Source organism: Anolis carolinensis, chromosome 1, assembly GCF_035594765.1.
Source record: "Anolis carolinensis isolate JA03-04 chromosome 1, rAnoCar3.1.pri, whole genome shotgun sequence".
NCBI classification, from domain to species: Eukaryota; Metazoa; Chordata; class Lepidosauria; order Squamata; family Dactyloidae; genus Anolis; species Anolis carolinensis.
In genome coordinates, this window is record NC_085841.1 from 33,287,666 (window position 1) to 33,311,558 (window position 23,893).

At 40.3% G+C, this 23,893-nt stretch overlaps 1 protein-coding gene and 1 long non-coding RNA gene across 3 annotated transcripts in view; one reads left to right on the top strand and one right to left on the bottom strand.

The window, feature by feature from the left end:
• Positions 1 to 7,482, top strand: part of LOC134296645 (uncharacterized) — a 92,452-nt gene extending 84,970 nt beyond the window's left edge. For both annotated transcript variants that reach the window (XR_010003466.1, XR_010003464.1), the window contains one exon: positions 7,085 to 7,482. This is a non-coding gene — a long non-coding RNA (uncharacterized LOC134296645). The remainder of the gene's footprint in view (positions 1 to 7,084) is intronic.
• ush2a (usherin) overlaps positions 1 to 23,893 on the bottom strand; it is a 617,513-nt gene that overhangs the window by 211,942 nt on the left and 381,678 nt on the right. The window contains exons 43-44 of the mRNA XM_003216022.4: positions 8,748 to 9,082; positions 5,763 to 5,885 (exon numbers count right to left, since the gene is read on the bottom strand). Coding sequence (XP_003216070.2) covers positions 5,763 to 5,885; positions 8,748 to 9,082 — 458 coding nt within the window. The remainder of the gene's footprint in view (positions 1 to 5,762; positions 5,886 to 8,747; positions 9,083 to 23,893) is intronic.

A 23,893-nucleotide genomic window follows, 5' to 3' on the forward strand; every position in this document is an offset into this window, starting at 1 on the left:
TGTGTTGAAGGGCCTTGAGTCTACACTGCCATATAATCCAGTGCAAATTAGATAATCTGTGGAAGAAGTCTAAGTGAGGCCTAAATCTGCCTGTCCCCTAACTGAAACCTGGCTGTCCCTTGGTTGCTAGGCAACCAAGTGGGCAGAGATTAGCCCTCTAAACTGGCAGCAATTGGATAAAAAAAAATTATTGCTCTCCCTCTAATTAGGACTTTATTTTTCTTTTCTTTTTGTTGTATCAACCTTGAGGCGTGGATGATGGGTTGTGTTGTCAAATTTTGAGGTTGGGGGGCCTGTACTTTTGTTGTTTTGTGAATCGCCGTGATGCCATCACTCTTTATATATATATATATATATATATATATATATATATATATATATAAGCAGAGGAAACACATTCTTCTTCCTCATATCTAGGAATGTAATTTTGTGTTCATACGTGGGATTCCACAGCTATATCTGTGGCCCTTTCAGACTATGGTGGTTATCCTTTTCGTGGCTTTTTAAAGGAAGGTAAATTGCCGATTCTGGGGCCCTTTCTTCATACACAATCATAGTGTTAAGGTTTCATTTTAACTATTGTGGCGACATCCTGTGAAATCCTGGGTTTTAGAATGTGGTGAAGCACTATTGTTCTTTGGCTGAGAATTGCAAGTTGTTGTGTGTCTTCAACAATTCCATAAGATTTTGCCATGAACTTAAAATAGAATCATATCACTTTAATTGGAGGCCTATATGTTAAGAGAAGGATATGCTATCAAAAGAACATCTTACCTAGAACTGTGCCTAGCATATAGTGCCTTTAAAGCTAATAGGAGCTTCATGAATGCTATCTGCCAAGAATATGGCATAGATCACAGGATTTAAAAACATAATCCCCAGACCCATGATTCTAAACTGAACTCTGAACTCCGTTTGGCTGCTATTATTTTTTAAACTGGTAATGGATACTTGGGGCACATCTACACTGTTCACTAAGGTAAAAAATATGATTATGCTGTGCATATGATTAGATTGTTAACCTGGAACTAGTTTGAGGTCTGGCTGGTTTTTACATACATGGAGGACCCCGTTTCCACACCCTAATAGCCATGGAGAAATTGGGGTTTTTCCCAACTGCCATTTACGGGATGCATATGTGTGTCAGTGAATTACTTTAGGTGTTCACACAGTAATTCACAATCTTCATATTTGCTATCCGATGTGGTTTATATGACAGCGCAATGCACATTAAGTGCTTCATTTCAGACTTTCACCCAACTTTGCTTGTATTGGATTACTGACCTTAAAGCATGCTGTAGAACACTGTTTCGGCGTGCTTAGTCTAGCCACTACATTTTGGAGATAACTTGAAGCTGCATTAAATGTAGTATAGATGGGGCCATGATAATTTTAAAAAGCTTATTCAACCTAAATTTTGACTTATTCTTTTACATTTCAATTATTTTCTCATTTCCAGACTATGAATCTTACACCCCTGCATTTACTTATGAACTCTTACACCTCTAAACCTAATTATACTAATTTCACAATAAGCCATATTTCATATAGTTAAATTTGCAGGACACATTATGCAACATTTATTTCCTGAACTGAGGGAATGGGGGTTGTATTTTGTTTGTGTGTGTGTATCTAAGGTTCATATGATATATGTGTGAGGTGGTGAACAGAACTTTCAAATGCACTTTCCCTATTTATGCAGAAGTCTCATCTCTATGAGTATTACAAACATAACCAGCATTTTTTTGTGAGGAAGACATTACAGAGAAATGTTAATAACTATGGAATGGCAGGCTTTCAGGGTAACATTAGGTTAGCCCAATCATTGATCAACTGCATAGCGTTTTAATACTGTTTTTCATTTTTAAAATTTCAGAGGGATTTACAACAAATGGAACAAAATAAACAAAAACTAATAAATAAAAATGCTATTACAGTAGAGTCTCGCTTATCCAACGTTCTAGATTATCCAATGCATTTTTGTAGTCGATGTTTTCAATAAATCGTGATATTTTGGAGCTAAATTCGTAAATACAGTAATTACTACATAGCATTATTTCGTATTGAACTACTTTTTCTATCAAATTTGTTGTAAAGCATGATATTTTGGTGCTTAATTTGTAAAATTATATCCTAAGTTGATGTTTCTAATTTTAGAACCTTTGTGATCAATTCCATTAGAAGTCATTGGTTCTTTCCATGTGACAGAGTGATAGTTGATTCCAAAGCTAGGAAGACCACAAGGCATACTCTGGCAGGGTTAAAATCTACTAATCTACCTTGATGAGAAGATACTTCAGTATTATATGGTATTTTCCATAAAGGTTTTAGATTGGTCAGGTTAAGGTACACTTCTGGTTTGTTTGATCACAGTCGTGACTTAGAGGTCAGGAAAGCATTTATATTCCAGTTGTTTTTCAATTCACATGACTACTCATTGATTTAATTATAGCAGAGGACACTGAGATGATAAACTCTGGTTAAAATAAAGTCAGATAGGTAGAGGACAACCACTGGGGTCTTTTTACTTCTACTTGTCAGGAATATTTTGTCCATGCAAAGACACATTAGACAAAATGAAAGGGTGATGCCAGGAAAAGGCATATGTAAAGCCTGTAATGACTCAGATTCTCTTGACTATTTCCCATCCATGACCTTTTGATCTATATCTTTGAATCAAAGTGTATGTTATTGTTGCTTCCAGACAAAGGATATCTAGCAATAATATATTAATTATGGGCTGCCAAATATTTACGTTTAAGTAATACGAAGAAGAGGTTCGGCTTCATGCAAGAAAACTAACATATTGCATAATCTGATGCATAGACTAAAATTATTTCAGACAAATGAATATGGCTAAATTACCCAGTGGCAGATTATATTTTCTGGACACGCTCCCCCTCATCACTTCCCCCTCTCAGCAGCATTGGCTCTCATCAGAGGAAAGAAATGAATACCAATATCATTTTCCTACACAAGACTGAAATAAAATGGACTAGCTGTGCCCGGCCACGCGTTGCTGTGGCTTATGGAGTCATTTGTTGACCAGGTGGAATAGCAGTGAATAGCCTTGCAGCCTCAAAGCCTGGCTGTTTTCTTCTTATGCAAATCCTAGTTTGGTGAGCTGGAATACAATGGAATAGGCTTGCTGCATTCTAGGGGAATGGTTTTTTGGCCAATTTGAATTGTAATGAATAGCCTTGCTGCTTGCAAGCCTGGCCGCTTTCTACATACAGGCATCCTTTGTTGGCCAGGTTGAATGGGACGGAGTAGCCTCATGGCTTCAAAACCTGAGGGTTTTCTATCTAGGGGAAATCTTGGTTGGCCACATTGAACAGCGCTGAATTGATTGCTGCTTGCAAGCCTGGCTGCTTTCTACCTTGTGGAATTCTTGGTTGGCCAGGTTGAATGGCAATTAATAATCTTGGTGTGTGTGATGTCTCAGGGACCCTCGAGTCATGACCCCGCAGCCATTATGGATCAGAATGAAGAAGATATGGGGTTTGTGCCAACTCAGCAAGATTCTGCTCCCTTCCAGATGTCCCCTGTTGACAGTTTTAGCCCACAGTTAATTACGAAAGCCCTTGAAATGGAGCCTAGTTCCCCGGAGAGTGCTCCATTTGATAGGAGATTGTTTTGGGAAACATCCCGCTCTGAGAAGCAGAATAGGAGGAAAAGCGCGAGATTAGCGGAGAGAGCAAACACTAATTAAACCGACTCCCTTGAGAGTTTCCAGGGAGGTTTGCATCTGGCAAGTTGTTGTCTTCAGTCCGTTTCCCTTGGGAAAAAGTGTTCAGGCTCCTGGTTTGAGGGGAGATTCAAAGTCCCTTAAAGGTTCTGTGCGCCGTTTGGCCATCGCGGTGTCAACGTGTCAGTTGGGAAACCAACACCGTCTCCAGTTCCTGCGGCCCACTACTCTCGAGTAGACCGGCCGTTGCGTCTCGTCTCCCTGCCAAGTCTGGACTGCGTTTCAGTTCCACCATGACCAACTTTGCCTTGCCTTGTTATCCTAGCCTCGGACATTGAACCTGGGACTTCTTGAAAGACCTTGCTTAATTCCCCACTCAAACTGCTTGGAAGTTTGAGTGTGTTTCGGTTATTGGATTTAAAACTTTGAACTCTAATACTGGACATCTAACTTCATATTACTGGACTATATTTGACCTTTCCTAAAAGTACTATTGCTGGACTATATACTCTGTTTATTTTTGGTTGACTCTTTTATTTCCTTAATAAAGATATTAGATTGTTTATTGGCCTCCGTGTCTGGTTCCCTGTGCTCTCGCAGCCTAGAGGCGTCACAGTGTGGCAAGTATGAATGCTGCAATTAGCCACTTTGATTAACATTTAATGGCCTTGCAGCTTCAAAGCCTGCCTGCATCCTGCCTGGGGGAATCCTTTGTTGGGAGGTGTTAGCTGGCCCTGGTTGTTTCCTTTCTGAAACAAATGTTGCTCTATATTTACTGTCCTGATTTCAGAGATTATATTGTTCTGTATTATTATACCACAGTAATTATTATATATTATATTTATAATCTTATATTATCTGCTTAGAACTGGATTATATGAGGCCCCTTCTACACAACTGTATAAAATCCACACTGAACTGGATTATATGGCAGTGTGGACTCAAGATAATCCAGTTCAAAGCAGATACTGTGGATTATCTGCCTTGGCATTCTGGGTTATATAGGTGTATATATAGGTTATATAGGTGTATATATGTGTGGAAGGGCCTTGAGTCTACATTGCAATATAATCCAGTTCAAATCAGATAATCTGTATTTTATAGGCAGTGTGGAAGAGGCCTGAGTGAAGAAGCCCTGAGCTCCATTGTTGCTGAGTGGGTTGCTAGGAGACGAAATGGGTGGGGCTTACCTTTCTGACATTTAGAAGGAAAAATGGCTTTTCCTCATCCTCTAATTTGAACTTTATTTTTCTAGGGGTTTTTTTTGTTTGAAAGACATATTTTGGATGATTTGGTTCAGTGGTTTTGTTGTTTACTCCATAATAAAACACACATTACATTTAGATAGATAGATAGATAGATAGATAGATAGATAGATAGATAGATAGATTTCAACATGTACAGTTGTCTCTCCATATCCATGGATCCTATATCAATTGATTCAGCCACTTATAACTTTAAAATGTTCAAAGAAAATAAAAAAGCAAACCACAATTTTGCAATTTTACATTAGGGGCATCATTTTGTTCTATTTTATATAATGTGACTTAGGTATCCATGGATTTGGGTATCCACGGAGGTTTCTGAAACCAAACCCCAGTAGATAACAGTAAAAATAAATAGGTCCAAACCTGGTCTCCCTTTAGGATCTGCATTTGAGTGGCTCCTTAGTTATGAAAAAAGGGGAGATAACACTTGAACCCATTAAGGAAGAACTAATACATTTCTAAGAACCCTAACATTTCCTTGTTGCCCTATATGCCATTGCACACATCCTATGATTTCTCCTTAAAACTATTCACAGGACCATATTCACTACTTTTCAAAGTGTAATTCTCACTTTCCTGTTCTCTAAAACTGAAAGAAAGCACATGCAAGATGTAGAACCAATAAAATGACAACAGCAAAACCAAACCAGGTGAGTTAATATGGGCTAATGCCAAAGGAGATGACAGAAAATATTTCATTACATAATTAACATGTTTGCAACACAGAGACACAAGAAACACTTTGAACTATTAAGCAGAGCTGTACAAAACACCAGCATTTGTTTTTATAGTTTTTGTAATCTCACCTGCTAAGACCCTTATCTTCATAAAACCACTGAGTTCCTGAATAAATATTGTGCCAGAGATTTAAATCTTCAGGGGGATTTGATGCAAGTGGCTGCTGGATTTTACGTCTCAGGAGCTCATATCTAACACAAAAAACAAGCAGAATGCTGGGATTATCTCAACTAATGTTATTACAAAAAAAAGCCAGGTTGTTTTTAAAAGTCACACGTTATTTTGTTTTTACAGCTGTAAAGTTTTTTTAAAAAAATATTTCAGGATTTAACATTTTCTGTAACTTTTCTAATTAGTTTCAAAACAGATGACAATATATTTTGCAACACTTCTTTTATGAGAAAGAAAGAACCTTAAAACATTTATTAGCTTGTCACATTAAACATTTTCATAAACTTTTTGAAAAGGTTTTCAAAGTTGAAGCAGACATACAATATGACCCCCAATTTTCACTCATCCATACTCTTAAAAATATATCCCTGACAAGAAGTGTTTGTGGTCCTCTCTAGGTTCTTCAGTGTATGTTTCCAGCCCAAGTATTGTAAAAATATACTCCTTGTGGATACAGTGTGATATTGTATTATTTTGGAAAAGAAAGGATTAAGCCAAGGAAGCAAGATGTCAGAGAAAAGAAAATCCAGTAAATGGAACAGAAAAAAGGATGAATTTGCCATTTTAGATTTCTCATATATTCACACGTGTTTGTATCAAAAACAAACCAAACAAAATCTTATCCATTTACATTGGCCAAATTTAATGTCTACAGGTATTCCAAGTGAGGAAAGAATCTGTTTGCATTTAACCCTTAATCTGCATTAGCAATTCGCACATGGGCACTGATTTTACATATAGTTGCACAAAGATTTTGTTCTTTGTCATTTATCAGTATACCTATACTTTAGGAAAATTATAGAAATGATCATGATGCAACAATATGCACAATCACATCATATCTAGTTTGACATTTTGTTGTATTTCATTAAAAGATCATAATGTGAGTAGTGTATGTAATGTTTAATCAGTACTCACATTCACACTGGCAATGTCAAATGAACCAAAAGATGTGAGACTCTGCATAAGTGATGGACATTGTAAACAAGCAACATGCTCAGATCAGGTTATTTAGGATTGGCCATGAATACATGATTTGTGGACTATGGCATTGACGAAGGCTACTTTCAGTTTATTAAGTCTATTTCGTCTATTCAGTCTATTATATACTGACTGAAATCAACAGAACCAGAGAAATACAGACTTAGGAAGCCTGAATTCATTACATTTGAGGATTGCATATAGGAAATGATGCTCTTTCTCATTTTTCTCTGTATAGATTTCACCACTTTCAAACTGTAAGAGAGAAGCTGAAGGAACCGAATTCTAAAGTTAAAGTCCTCAAACTATCCTGCTGTCTTCACCTCGTAAAAACCAGTTCAATGTTATTAGATTATCAATGTCAGCAGAACCACTACTTTTCCAAAATAAATAAATAAATAAAATCTGGAATGATTTAGTTCTGGTTGGCCTCCCTGTAATTTGATGTAGAGGGCATGAGAAATATCACAATCTTTTTAAAGCATTGCCAAGTGACTGTGTGCAAATAACTTCCACTGGGAGCAGTTGCCCTATCCACTTCTCTCTCCAACACACTGTACTGAGCAACTGCTTGAGTGCTTGTTCTGGTTGGAAGCAGCATGTTATGCCATGAAAAAAATAAACTTTGCAAGTCTACTTTATGTTGTATTTCTTTTTTCACCAGCAGTAGGAGAATCATACTGGAGATATATGGAAGTATATGCAGTGTTCTTCAAATTGCCTTACTTTGTATTACACATATCATAATTAGCCACAATCATATAGTAAGCCAACACAATAACCTATCACAGCATATACATCTTTTCCTTTTCTTCTTCTAATACCAGCTTATATGAACTTGGCAACCTCTAGATCAGTGGTTCTCAACTTGGGGTCCCCAGATGTTTTTGGCCTTCAACTCCCAAAAAACCTAACAGCTGATAAACTGGCTGGGATTTTTGGGAGTTGTAGGCCAAAAACATCTGGGGACCCCAGGTTGAGAACCACTGTTCTAGATGTACTTTGCCTGTAAATCCAAACTGACAACTGGCTTTGCTAGCTAGTCAAAAATGTTTGGTCGATATACCAGGTTGGGAAAGGCCATTGAAGGCAGAGGTATTTGCTCTTTAAAAGGTTATTCCAGATGGTACACTGCAGTGTCTGCTTTGTGGAGCATCTGCATTGTGGACTGTAGTGCTTTCCAACAACCACTGTGAAAAATAACAATGCTCTGCTTTTTTAAGGAATTTTACATATTGGCAACATATATAATCCTAGTTTGATATTGCTCAACACTTGGAATTATCTATCAGTTCTCTTTTATGCTCTGTTATAATATGTGCTAGTGTCAAGTAAAAATGAAATAAAAAGTTTCAATGTAGTATAATGATGCTAGATTGGCCTTTTATTTTGAGACCCTTTGTAGAAGCAATGGTATCAGATAAGACACATTCCATGGTATTGTTTCAGCATCCATAGATTGCCACAGAAATGGGATATTTCAGAGTAGACAAATCTATATTTTTGGTAAAGCAGTCCTCAAACTGCCTGCCTTCTGTCAGCTAGTCCTACACGGCTTTATCAGTTGTATAACCCATCAGAGATTTCATTGGGAAGAATTTACAGCTCTGTATCACCCATCTAATACAGAGCTGTATCAGCCTACCAAAACCTGAAAACATATCTTCGAATTCCACTGTGGCAGTGTTAATAACAGTCCCCAACATTCCCCACCTGCTCTGTTAACAAGCAATATTTTTTGGTTACTGTATTGCAGGAATTCTTGTCAGTCTTTCAAGAAACTGTAGGCAGCTCATGGACTACAAGTAGAAAACAAATTCACAGACAGACAGACAGACAGATGGAAGGGAGAGAAAAAGCTATAGTTTGGTAAACCTGTTTTTGTTAACCATTGGCTTTACCTTATGTTGGGACCATTGGGTCTGGATGGTGGTTGCCATGAAGCAGCAATAAAGGACTCACTAATTGGAGTCAGAGACAGTGGGCCAACACTTTGAGGAAGAGTTGGATGGGTCATCACGTATGTAGGTAGGCTCTCTGTGCATCCTCCAAAGAAATTACCGCCTCCAGAACAGGCCACTATGGTGACTGAATAGTTAGTGAAAGGGATCAGATTGGTTACTATGTGGCTCATTGGAAATGAGAGATTCCTGGTAAGGTTGATTCGAGGGTCTGGCATGCGGATCTCATAGCTAAGTATTTCTCCATTTAGTATGAAAGGAATCTGCCAGGATATCTGCGGAAAAAAATAAGATGAAGAATTTTGCAAAGTAAAAAAAAAAAAACACAGATCCAAGCCTGACAGATTTTAATATTCTTATTTCATAATTAGTTTAAATGAGGAAATTCACATTGACCGCAACAACAATGAAAAAAACAAAATACATTGTTATAACACAGATTAGACACAACCCACAAAATTGCAAGGCAATAGGAATTTTTTTTTTTGCGGGGGGGGGGGGGTGGGGGGGTGGGTAGAAGAAAGGCCAACTCATGAATACAAATTCCCTGTGTTATACAGCAATCAGCATAAAACCAAGAGAATATTCACTGCAATTGAGGCATACCGTAATGTAGTATTTTTATACTTCTGGGGAAATGTGCTAAATTACAAAACTTGGCAGCCTTCTGAATGGATTCTTTGGAAGAGATGAGATGTAAAAATGATTGGGTCTGTTTGGGAACGGCTTCAAAATTGTGTCCTGAGAGATAGTCATCCAACTTCTGTTTAAAGCCCTCTAAAGGAGAATCCCCCCTCCCAAAAGAAGCTATTTCTAATGTTTAGGTGGTATCTCCTTTCTCACAATTTGAATCTGTTGGTTTGTTTTTAATCTTTAAAGTTGCTGAAAATAAGCTTGCTCCATCCTCAGTAAGGCATTCCTTCAAAAAATTTAAAATGGCTATATCACCTCTCAGTCTTCTCTGCTCCAAGCTAAACACTCAAATTTACCTACAATGTTCATCATGGGACATTATTTTTAGACCCTTACCATCCTCGTTGCCCTCCTCCAGCTTGTCAACATCCTTTTCGAACTGCAGTATCGAGAACTGGACATAGTATTTCAGACGAGTTTTGACCAAAGCTGAATAAAGTGGTACTATGGCCCCTGGTGGTGGTGCAGTGTGTTAAAGTGCTGAGCTGCTGAACTTGCAGACCGAAAGGTCCCAGGTTCAAATCTCGGGAGCGGAATGAGCACCCGCTGTTAGCCCCAGCTCTGGCCAACCTAGCAGTTCAAAAACATGCAAATGTGAGTAGATCAATAGGTACCGCTCTGGCGGGAAGGTAACGGCACTCCATGCAGTCATGCCGGCCGCATGACCTTGGAGGTGTCTACGGACAACGCCGGCTCTTTGGCTTAGAAATGGAGATGAGCACCAACCCCCAGAGTTGGTCACGACTGGACTTAACATCAGGGGAAAACCTTTACCTATTACATCATATCATCTGAACATTATACTCCTGTTGATGCAGTCTAGAATTGTTGGAGCTCCCAGTGGCACAGTGGGTTAAACACTTGTGCCAGCAGGACTGATGACTTGAAGGTTTGGGTTGCTGACCTGAAGGTTGCCGATTCGAATCCAACCCAGGGAGAGCGCGATAAGTCATCTCCAGCTCCATGCGAGGACATGAGAGAAGCCTCCCACAAGGATGGTAAAAACATCTAAACATCTGAGCATCCCCTGGGCAACATACTAGCAGACAGCCAATTCTCTCATACCAGGAGTGACTTCTCAGAAGCGGTTTCTCAAGTCGCTCCTGACACACACAAAAAAGCCTAGAGCTACATTGGCCTTTTTGAAAGCCGCATTGTGTTGTTCAAGAATTTGATTTTAAAGAAGATAACATGTAGTGGCTTACATAGTATGGCTATAAACACATACATTAGTTCATAGAATCACTTGTAATGCATTATGATTATGATTATGATTTAAAAGACCAGTGCAGGGATGACTATAGAAAAATGATTTGACTTGTATAGAAATGATATAGTAAGCCCTGGATGAAAAGGCAAGTTATCACTGCAAAAGTTTCTGGAGTCCAAACTGTAAACAATATGTTAGTGTGAAAATGCTGTCTCAACTTTTCTGAGCACTATAAAACAAATAAAATATAAAATATAAAAGAAATGAAAATGATGTAAAACAAAACAAAACAGGCTACCTTATGATAGAACCCTGTCTCTTCGTACTTCTCACTCTAAACATTCTTGAATCACTGATTAATAGCCTGAAAAAGGAATGCTTAGAACCACCAGGAAACTAAGTTTGGAATGTAACGAGAAATGAAAAAAGGTGAGATATTAAGAAATGTTATGATACTTGTATGGCACCAAACTACGTATGTTAAAAAAATGCCAAAACTCTTTGATAAAGGGAACTTGGAATAAGTTTAAATAGAACACTGTTAACAGAAATCACAAGAGCAGATGCTGGCTTAGCAATATCGTCATAGAAAAGATTTCATCCTGGCAAGATTTAAGCATTTCTGCTCATGTTTCTTCTACTCTGAAAGTTAATGATAAAAACACCACATGAAAACAAATCTAAAGCTTGGAGGAGGCAAAAGTGAATCCATCCTAGTTATTTGCTGTATTTCCATCCTCCCCGATGAAACAGTGTAAAATCATCGAGGCAAGGAAATATCATGTTGTAATTTACAACATGAAGGAAAAGATATTTCTTCCTGCTACACCCTCCATGTATTACAAATACACAACTGATGTAAGAGCGCAAGGTGGCAGTTGGCCATTCCTCTTGAGAGGCAGGGGAGTGTAAAAGAGGAGGTAAACAAGACCATAGAAAGTTGTAATGCCTTTATGTTATTTGAAGGGATGCAAGCAGAATCTTAAAGTAACAGACGTGTGCTGGTTAATAAGAACCTACCCTTAACGCTGAAATAGACAACTCATCTATTCTGGTTGATACTACTTATTACAACTTGCAGGACCACCTTCATGTATTCTCTCAGAAAAGCTTCATTGGGAAACATGTGCTACATTATCGCATCAGGGCTTCAAAGCAGTCAGTCCTGCATTTCTGCTACTTGCAGAATTCTGGGAAATATAGCTTAGGGTCGGGGCCTCCTATGGCCTTACATATTTTAGCAAAATAATCTATTACACTCCCACATTAATAACTGTCATTGGATTTGTCAGTTTCAATAAAAATAACATTTTCTATCATATCATAAGTCTTTTCTATCCTATCATAAGTCTATCATAATTTGCATATCTTAAAATACACATTCTGAAAAAAGATGTTCTGGGTAAAATACCAATTTGGTCAATGAGTGAATTCCAAGTATTTATTGGCAAAGAGATAAGGATGGACAAAGTGAAAGACAATAGGAATAGTTTGATTTTTTTAAAAAGACACAAGTTTGAGTCTACAAAACTTGAGTATGGCTGCTGATGATCAGATTTAAAGAAGATTGTCTCTCATTCATATGGTTGTTATAAAGTGAAGCCAACATGACTGCAAAAATTTTAGAGAAATCCAACAAAATTGAGATGGAGAGATGTCCAAAGTCATCTTCTATTACTACAGGCTGAAATCAAGCAACAACTGATGCCAGCTGCCTACTCCTGTTAGCCCCACTTAGGTAATGTAGGTTTCCCCCTGGCATTAAGTCTAGTTGTGTCTGACTCTTGGGGTTGGTGCTCATCTCCATTTCTAAGACAAAGAGCCGGCGTTGTCCATAGAAGCCCCCAAAGTCAAGTGGCCAGCATGACTGCATGGAGCGCTGTTACCTTCTCGCCAGAGCGATACCTATTGATCTACTCATATTTACATGTTTTTGAACTGCTAGGTTGGTAGAAGCTGGGGCTAACAATGGGAGCTCACTCTGCTTCCCAGATTCAACCACCGACCTTTCAGTCAGCAAGTTCAGTAGCTCAGTGGTTTAACCTGCTGTGCCAACCAGGGGCTCTTGTTAGGCCCACCTAAAACATACAAATGCACTGTGGGATTAGATCCCTTTACCTGTTACTCACATTACCCCTTCATGTTTTTGAAAAGTGGGCTCTCTAGTCATTGTGTCTTCCCAACATATTTTTTGGACTTAAAACATGAGGCAAGCATCTTTTTGTTTATTTTTTTACTTGTAGAGCTATTTCTTTGGAAAGTTATTCCTTTACAATTGACAGATTTACATACAGGAGCCACGGTGGCGCAATGAGTTAAACCCTTGTGCCGGTTGGACTGCTGACCTAAAGGTTAGGTTGCTGATCTGAAGGTTGCCAGTTTGAATCTGCGAGATGGGGTGAGCTCCCATCTGTCAGCTCTAGCTTATGGGGCCATGAGAGAAGCCTCCCAGCAGGATGGTAACACATCCGAGCAAAGTCTGTAGATGGCCAATTCTCTCACACCAGAAGCGACTTGCAGGATGTTTTCAAGTTGCTTCTGACATGATAAAAAATATTTACATACAACCTCTTTGTCATGCTACATCCTTTTTGAAACCAGTTTGGTATAAACTGCACATCAATACTTCAGACATTTATTTCAGATATTTCCCCAGTTTCTTGTGCTGGTAAATAACAAAAACCACTAACATTATATATGTTTTCCCCTATGCCCATGAGCTTTGTGAAATACCTTATGATGTTAATTTCCATTCATTTAAAAGGAGTATTAATGACTGGCTACAGTCTTTGTGTGATGTGTCACTTTCTTGTTTTTTTCCAGCATATATCACAGAAGCTATTTTTATGATGTATGAAAGTACTCTTCCTTAAACACCATCTTCTATTAAACCACCTGCTTTAGTCAACCCCTACAGGAGTAATTTAAAATAAAGCTTAATTAATCATGCTACTTGAGCATCTTGCGGCCATTCTACATTTCTAGGGCAGCTGTCCAGGATCCGATCAGGTAGCTGTTTCATGTCTATCAAAGAGCAAGCGCTTGCAAGCCAAAAGAACTTGTTACAGAATTGGCACAGGCGATAATTCCATCATAGCTTGGAGAATACTGCCTTCTCTACTAAACAAGACAGGAAAAGGAAATTGACTAGTCATTGAAAACTGCTACCAAAACAGAAATGGACCCTGAGCACTGTTGGAAGGCAAACAAACAGTAGAGTCTTTGCTTTTTGTTCCCATCCTGCTCCAACATGCTGGGACTCTACACTTTTCTAGAGGAATGAACAAGGTTTCAGGAACTTAGAAGACAGTAACATGAAATCAAGTTTATTCTGAGAGAAGAAACATATTTGTGGGTTTTAGGAACCATGCTTCCTCCTCCTGTTCCCATTTCCTTTCAAGCTAAGTGGCAACAACTGGTTATGTCTTTCCTCTCACCTTGGCACCACTGGCCTGGAACCAAAAAGCTACTTTAAAGTATGTTCAAGGGCTTAGGTATATGTTATGGATTTTTTTTTAAAAAAAAATCTTTTCCCTGTGAACAAACAGCTATGCCATACCAGAATTGCTTTTTAATCTTCCTTCATTTTCTAATAACCTTTCAAAGAAATAACCTAGTTTCTGCTGTTTTGTAAATAAACACAAGCCAAACATAGATCTTATTGGGAAGTTCTTTTGATCCTGGTCTAACACTTTCAGCATCCATGCATGAGATAGTTTTCAACCTATTAACCAGTGTAGGTTGGAGAAGAGACAACTGGCATGTAAAAGTAAAACAGATTACAATGAATCAAGATAGTGAAAAATATGGACTGCAGATTTTAGTTCTACTTGCTTTGTTTTCATTTTCAAAAAAGCTGAAATGACCTTTTAAGGTGAGAAGTTAGCAAGGTATGAGAGTGGGTGTACAGAACTGTTTTGTGTTGAAATAGCAGTAGTTTATCCACTGAATTGAAGCTCAGCATTAAGACTAAGAAAGAAAGTGCCCAAGAGGAAGCTAGAGTAGGCAGCTACTGGGAGAGATTAACCAATTCACTATAATGATTTAGGGAGCCGTCACTGAAAGATCAAAGCACCTTATTTTCTCCACCACAAAATTTAAAGGGATAGAAATTAGCCATTTCCCCTGCACTGAATAGCTATAACCTTGGGAAGCATTTCTTTTTGACATAGCCCAAACCTTTCAATTTAAGCAAAATAGTATTTGAAGGGATAAAAGTATAAAGTTAACAATTCTGCTGGACCAGGGAATTATCCAAGAATGATCCCAAGATTATTTCTCTTTCAGTCAAAAGGCATCTTACTCTTTCTTCTAAAACCAGCAATAAGCAACAATAGGGTTGCAGAGGGAGATTTTTTTTGAGGTTTCCAAAGAACATTTGTAAAGAAAATCTGGTACAGGGATTGAGTCTATTATGTAATTCTTTTCCCCAGGACACATTACGATTGGAGCAGCACAAGACAGTCAATGAGCCACATTGGAAGTTCTGAACAAACCCAGAAAAACTGGAAATATCCAGATCAAATGCAATAAACATATAGAGACACAAACACACACTGTAGTATGTCATAGCTACTTGTATGCTGCACATTACATAGTGAGTAAAATTGATTTTATTACTATGTAGGAATAGGATGTACTTTTGGTTCTATTCCATATATCTATTTTACCTGCTCTATTCCTTAATTTTAATTGAATGTGTGGTTGTTGTTGTTGTGCACCTTTACGTAATTCCCAACTTATGGTGACTCTAATGTTTTCTGAGGCTAAGTGTGTGTGACCAGGGCCGGCCCAAGGTAATTTTCAAGTGTAAGCGAACAGAATTTTGGCGCCCCCCCAAAACAATCGGATATCGAATTGTTGGCAGTTGTGAGGCTACCCTGAGTCCTCTTCAGGGTGAGAAGGGCGGGACACAAGTATGGGAAATAAATAAATAAATAAATAAAATCAGGACAGTAAAAAAGAACACTCAAAAACAGGGGAATTCCAGACATGAAACAATCAGGGCCAGCTAACACCACCCAACAAAGATTCCCTCAGGCAGGAAGCAGCCAGGTTTTGAATATGTGAGGGACATTCAATGCTAATCAAGGTGGCCAACTGCAACATTCACACTTGCCTCAAAGAGTTCTTTATCCCACCCTGGACATCATTCCACAGATATATAAACCCCACTTGCCTAATTTCCAACAGACCTCACAACCTCTGAGGATGCCTGCCATAGATGTGGGTGAAATGTCAGGAGAGAATGCTTCTGGAGCATGGCCAGACAGCCCAGAAAACGCACAGCAACTCAATAATGATAATGATAATGATAATTTTATTTCTTACCCGCTCAAGACGGTTGACAACATTGCTAGAACACATAATAATTTAAAAACACTCCGTAAAATATACATATGGAAACATATTTCCATAAAATACACAAAACAAAAAGGAGCCCCGGTAGCGAAGTGTGTTAAAGCACTGAGCTGCTGAACTTGCAGACCGAAAGGTCCCAGGTTCAAATCCCGGGAGCGAAATGAGCGCCCGCTGTTAGCTCCAGCTTTTGCCAACCTAGTAGTTCGAAAACATGCCAATGTGAGTAGATCAATAGGTACCACTTCCGGCGGGAAAGTAACGGTGCTCCATGCAGTCATGCTGGCCACATGACCTTGGAGGTGTCTACGGACAACACTGGCTCTTTGGCTTAGAAATGGAGATGAGCACCAACCCCCAGAGTCAGACATGACTGGACTTAACGTCAGGGGAAACCTTTACCTTTACCTTACACAAAACAAAAATTAGACACAGAGTGGAAGTTTAAACAATATCATGAAAAGGGCGAGAAATCTGCCCCTCTCCATATGGTATGAATCAGGGGTCCCCAAACTAAGGCCCGGGGGCCGGATGCGGCCCATCGAAGCCATTTATCCAGCCCCACGGCACAAGGGCAGAAGGGGGTTGGGCTAAGTAACCCAAGGGGTCTCTTCTTCTCTTACAACCATTATTATTATTATTATTATTATTATTATTATTATTATTATTATTATTATTAATATTGAGGCTGGGTGGCCATCTATCAGGGATGCTTTGCTTGTGCTTTTGGTGCACAGAGGCAGAAGGTAGTTGGACTAAATGGCCCAAGGCGTCTCTTCCAATCCTATTATTATTATTATTATTATTATTATTATTATTATTATTATTATTATTATTATTATTGAGGCTGGGTGGCCATCTATCAGGGATGCTTTGCTTGTGCTTTTGGTGCACACAGGCAGAAGGGGGTTGAACTAAATGGCCCAAGGGGTCTCTTCCAATCCTATTATTATTATTATTATTATTATTATTATTATTATTATTATTATTATTATTATTGAGGCTGGGTGGCCATCTATCAGGGATGCTTTGCTTGTGCTTTTGGTGCACACAGGCAGAAGGGGGTTGGACTAAATGGCCCAAGGGGTCTCTTCCAAACCTCTTTCTTCTTCTTCTTCTTCTTCTTCTTCTTCTTCTTCTTCTTCTTCTTCTTCTTCTTCACATTGACGCTGGGTGATCATCTGTCAGGGGTGCTTTGCTTGTGCTTTCGATGCACAAAGCAGAAGGGGATTGGTGACTCTGGGGGTTGGTGCTCATCTCAATTTCTAAGCCAATGGCCCAAAGGGTGTCTTCCAACCCTCTTTTTTATTGTTATTATTATTTATTTATATATTTATTTATTATTGCTCAGTGGCCAACTATAGTCTGGCCCTCCAACGGTCCGAAGGATCGTGAACTGGCCCCCTGTTTAAAAAGTTTGGGGACCCCTGGTATGAATAAAGAAATCCACTGGACTTAACTGGCACTTGTATCTTTATTTCTCCATTGGAAGAAGTGAGGCACCGTGGAATTAACATAGTTTGGCTCCACTTTCACTGCCACGGCTCAGTGCTATGGAATCCTGGGAGTTATAGTTCGGTGAGGCATCTAAACTATTTGGCAGAGAAGGTTTAAAGACCTTATAAAACTACAATTCCCAGGGTTTCATAGCATTGAGCCATGGCAATGAAATTGGAGTCAAACTGCATTAATTCCAAAGTGCAGCTGCCCTTTGGTGAGATATATGCATCCCTCTGAAGTACACCACTACAATATACACTACAATATACTCTTAGGCCCTTTCTGTATTGCCATATAAAATGCAGGTTATCTGCTTTGAACTGGATTATATGGCAGTGTAGACTTAGATAACCCAGTTCAAGGCAGATAATGTGGATTATCTGCGTTGATAATCTGAATTATATGGTTATGTAGAAGAACCCATACCCTGCCATATAAGATCCAGACTATCTGCTTTGAACTGGATTATATGGCTGTGTAGATGCATATAATCCGGTTCAGTGCATATGACCTGGATTATCTGCCTTCATAATCTCAATTATATGGTTATGTAGAAGAACCCATACCCTGCCATATAAAATCCAGACTATCTGCTCTGAACTGGATTATATGGCTGTGTGGATGCATGTAATCCGGTTCAGTGCATATGACCTGGATTATCTGCCTTCATAATCTCAATTATATGGTTATGTAGAAGAACCCATACCCTGCCATATAAAATCCAGACTATCTGCTCTGAACTGGATTATATGGCTGTGTGGATGCAAATAATCTTGTTCAAAGCAGAAAATGTGGATTATCTGCCTTGATAATCTGTCTTCTATGGCTGTGAAGAAGGGGCCTTAGGAAACTATAAATCCTAGGAGTAGGCCCACATGTTCCAGCTTCTGGAACATGGCCAGGCAGCTGAAAAACCTGCAGCAACCCAGCCTCAGGCCCCTCCATTTCCCCCTCAGTTGCCAAGTTGGCCCAGGCCTGCCCTGGAGACATGCCTGGCGAAATGCTGGGAACAGGGACGGGTTCCTACCTGCCCCGTCTTCATGGCTGAGAGGGTCCCCAAGGAGGTGCATGGCAGGGGCACAGGCCTGCTCGACCTGCCAGAGCTCCTTCCAGCCACGGAGGGCTGCCGGGCGTTGCGAGAGGAATCCAGGAAGGGTGCAGGTGGAGCAGCAGGCCCAGAGGCCTGGCCTCAGGTCTTGTTCAGGGGCAAGAGGGCTGCAAGGGCGAGAGGGCCGAGTGCGAGAGAGGCGTGAGTGGGCCGAGTGCGAGAGGGGCGTGAGTGGGCCGAGTGCGAGAGGGGCGTGAGTGGGCCGAGTGCGAGAGGGGCGTGAGTGGGCCGAGTGAGAGAGATGCGTGAGTGGGCCGAGTGCAAGAGGGGTGTGAGTGGGCCGAGTGCGAGAGAGGCGCGAGTGGGCCGAGTGAGAGAGAGGTGCGAGTGGGCCGAGTGCGAGAGAGGCGTGAGTGGGCCGAGTGCGAGAGGGGCCTGAGTGGGCCGAGTGAGAGAGATGCGTGAGTGGGCCGAGTGCGAGAGGGGCGCGAGTGGGCCGAGTGAGAGAGAGGCGTGAGTGGGCCGAGTGCGAGAGAGGCGTGAGTGGGCCGAGTGAGAGAGAGGTGCGAGTGGGCCGAGTGCGAGAGAGGCGTGAGTGGGCCGAGTGCGAGAGGGGCGTGAGTGGGCCGAGTGCGAGAGAGGCGTGAGTGGGCCGAGTGCGAGAGGGGCGTGAGTGGGCCGAGTGCAAGAGGGGCGTGAGTGGGCCGAGTGCGAGAGGGGTGTGAGTGGGCCGAGTGCGAGAGAGGCGCGAGTGGGCCGAGTGAGAGAGAGGTGCGAGTGGGCCGAGTGCGAGAGAGGCGTGAGTGGGCCGAGTGCGAGAGGGGCGTGAGTGGGCCGAGTGTGAGAGAGGCGTGAGTGGGCCGAGTGCGAGAGGGGCGTGAGTGGGCCGAGTGCGAGAGGGGCGCGATTGAGCCGAGTGCGAGAGGGCCGCGAGTGGGCCGAGTGCGAGAGATGCGCGAGTGGGTCGAGGAGTGCGAGAGGGAGCCTCAACAGCGCCCCCCTTGACGTGCGCCCGAAGCGGCCACTTAAACAGCCTCCATTGTTGGACCGGCCCTGTGTGTGACTTACCCAAAGTCACTTAGTGAGTTTTCATGGCTGAGTGGGGATTCAAATCCTGTTTTTCAAAGTTGTAATCCAACAGTCAAATGACTACATCGTGTTATTAGCAAGTTAATTCTGTTGATTGTATGTATGTTTTTAGCTATATTGTACTCATCTTAACTTGTAGTCTGGCTGCAAATCTTAGTTTGAGGAAACGGTGGGTTGGGAATAAAGTTGACAACAACATATGTTATTTTATAATCAATTTTGCTTTTTCTTGTTCTGGTAAATATTTGTATTCAATGTTTAGACAATTGTTTGTGTTAACAATCAAAAACTTGTATCAGCATGTGTTCCTTGTCTGATAAAAGGATAATCCTCTCAGTAACTGGAACAACTCTCTTGGTATAAAAAGTAACTAAAGTTTTATAAAGGCCAGCCCCCAAAGTAATTACTTATTTATTTAGTAATTATATAAGGACTTTTCAACCTAAGGACTTTTCTTTTAGATATACAAAATATTTCCTAATTGTTTTAATCCCTGGCACAGATATTAAACAGTCCTAAAATATTAATAGCTCTTCCCAGAGATGGAGGGAAGCTAGTACAAATTACCATGGCCTTTTTGTTTTTCTCCATAATGTCATTATTTGTTGATGATTTTTCACATCCAAAACTATGAATTTCAAAATAGTAATAATAATGGGATAATTTTTTTTTTGGTAAAGATTTTAACCCTCAATCTCAAAACTGCCACTAAAGGAACCGGGGTGGGGGGAGCTCCTGGGCCATCAAGCAGATGGCCCAGGAGCTCCCCCCACCCCGGTTCCTTTAGTGGCAGTTTTGAGATTAAGGGTTAAAATCTTTACCAAAAAAAAAAAAGATTTTATCCCATTATTATCTTGTAATATCTTGACTGTAGGAACAAAGTATCTTGACTGTAGGAACAAAGGAGTCATGTTCTTTTGCCTCCTGCTGAGCCAAACCCTAGGTTGTTCTGGATGGTAGTGACCTTCCTCATTTCCCTTCCTTACTCCTTCATCAATCAACCATCCCACCTACCTGGAACACTATGGTCAGACCCACTGGGAGACCATAGCAGGTTTTCTCCCTCTCACACAAACATTTTGTAGTTTCACCCTTCTTCTTTACTCTCATAAATGGGAATGACATATGTGAAGATCTATATCCTTAGGCCTGAGGAGATACAATGGAGCAGAGATCTTTCAGATAAGCACTATGCCAGTTTCCCTTTGCTTGCCATGGTTAAGAAGCAGCCTATGTCTCAACTCTTTGCTGCTTCTAATATATCAACAGACCCATGATTGAGACCTGGTTTCAAGCATTGACATAGACTCATTATTTTAGTCGGGAAGAGGAAAAGAGTGTAAAGTATTACATGTACAAGAAAGAACCATTTATGTTATTTGAAAAATTACAACAATGAGACAACATATGGGCTTTCCCCCCATTTTTGGAATAAACAGATAAATCAGTTTTTTTTTTCTCACACCATCAGGTTTTTAAAATGTCAAACTATTACCATGAATGTATGAAGAAATTTTGGAAGGGTCTCAAAAAACAAACCAACAAAACAAAATTTCCACCATTTCTAATTCTCTTCATATCTGCTGTGAAAATTGAGAATAGTTTAAATCAAATGCAGTAACGCTGACATATCCATATATTGAAGCATACTCTCTCATGCACTATACTTATATATCCTTTTATAATAAAAACGGAATTTCCTATGTCCTTATTATAAATTAGTATATGATTCTGATTGTCCTGGGTAGCATCTCATACCTGTTCTATAGTTATAAATTATCACACTTACGATTAAAGACTCTGGTTAAGTTCAGTACATTTGAATAGTATAGTATTACAGAACATTTCAAAAAGTTTGCTAAGATTTCCCTACTGTAATCAGTTTTAATTCAAACTATGGTTCCATACTTTTCATTTACCTTGTTTCTACGTATATCTGTTGTGCCTGCAAGAACATGTACACACACAGGGATATGTGGACAACCATACCAATAACAGCAACAATATTTTTTGTGTATGATCTCTAGCATTATGCAAATGTCTTTTGTTATGTGCTCTAGTGAGCAAGCTACAGTACCAATGCTTTTTGGCACTAGTACAAAACTGAATCCATGGAAGCATGTGTGTATTTACACAAAAGAGGTTCCTAAGCTACAAAAATCCCTCTTGTTTGGTTACACTAATTTCCCCTGAATGAAGTTTGTATGCAAGCCAAAACAATGGTAGTTATCCTGTCCTCTAGAGCTCGTTCCCAAATGAATGATGTGAATAATTGAAAATTTCCTAGGTAGTCCTTTAAGACTGTTCTTTCCTGAGTCTGTTAACTTATGCATAGATTTTAGCTTCATAGAGATTAAAAACAAAACAGATATTTTGACAACTATATAAAGCATGTAACATTTATTGTTCACAACTAGCAACACTTTAATAAAGACTAGGAGGGTAGTTTTTTTGCTTTTTTGTTATGGATTAAAATTAAATAAATCCATGTTATCATTCCTTACATTACATTGGCAAGAGGGAAATGGAAAAAATATTAAATGTAGCATAGGAAAAAAATTAGAGAATGGGAGTAGGCTGAATTTGGGGTGGCTTGGAGGTAAAAAGATAAAATGATGAAGGCAGAGCCATATTGGTTGTTGTGCCAGCCTGGCACTGCCAGGCTAGATCTGACAAAGACCAAGGATGGCTATATTCAAATTACAAGTAGACAAATACTTCATTAAGAAAGATCCAGAGGCTAAGGCTTTGAGCTGGAGCCTGGAAATGCTTGAAAATATAGTCCAATAAATTTATACTGCCTGCCAGTTGCAAAGAATTATACTGTATACTTTTAACACCTGAACACATGCAAGAAGAAAGATCAACAGAGGGCCTGGAAGGAAGAGACAGAGTCTGCTTGTTGTGTGCTGCCTCAGACCTCAGTTCCTGTTGCAGAGGACTGGCACTTCGCAAATAGGGGCCTTGACTGAATGCAAGGATTCCCAGCAAGAACACCTGCTTGCCTCCAGGGGCTGGGTTGTCACCAGAGGGCAAGGCTGCCACTAGCAAGGTAGCCACTTTGGGTGGCATGAGGGTAAGGGCCTGTCCCTCTGCTTGACTGACTCCAAGTCTATAACTTTTAACATCTGCCTAGATTATTTGAAATAAGATTGTTTTATTAGCCATCTGTTAGCCTTCCCCATATAGGAAGGATGTGTTTTCTAAAGGAGGGAGGGAGTTCTCAGATTTGTGGGGCAGCCATTGGCTGAGGCAGATTGGAAGAAGAGTCTCAGTACCAAGAAAATGAGGAGTGGTCTAGCGTGCTTTTTGCCCTCAAACTGTCTTCTATATTGCCTGGATAACCAGGATGACAGTTCCCATGGGTTAAAAATGCTGCTGTTGAATGCCAGGACAATAAATGGAAAAACAACTGTTATTCAGGAATGGATTCTGGTTAAGCATGCTAACTTGATCTGTATCACAGAGACTTGGCTGGATGAGACTGAGAGGGTTAATTTCTCTGAGCTCTGCCCACCAGGTTTTCTCTACACAGCAGGTAAGGCCTGGGGAGTGGTGAAGTGGAGTTGAAGTGGTCTATTGTGCTTCCATCCCCCGGCCAAGTTCCCCATCCCACAGGCAATGGGATTCAAGTGTGTCTACCTAAAGGTAGGCAGCTGGGATGCTGCTCAACAGTCTCCGCTCCTGAGTAGCCAGGATGATCTTGGGAATGGAGTCTCAGCAGCTACTAGTGCTGGGAGACTTCAACTTCTATGCTGAGACTGCCCTGTAAGGAGTGGCTCAGGACCTCATGGCCTCCGTGACAACCATGAGACTGTTACAAGTGGTGTCTGGCCCTGCTCATGCTTGGACCTTGTTTTCTGTGAAGGATAGGATGATGCTGGTGGTGGTGTGGAGAAACTTGCCACAGTTTCATTGTCATGGACCGATCACTACCTGGTCTGGTTTAAATGCACTAGGACTTCAAATCTCCACAGGGGTGGAGGATCGATTAAGATGGTCTGCCTCAGGAGGATTATGTATGTGGATGGATTCATAATAGAATCATAGAATCATAGTTGGAAGGGACCTCATGGGCCATCTAGTCCAACCCCCTGCCAAGAAGCAGGAAAATCACATTCAAAGCGCCGTTGACAGATAGCTTCCCATGTACAAACAAACATATGCCTAGGTTTTCTCAAGACACTT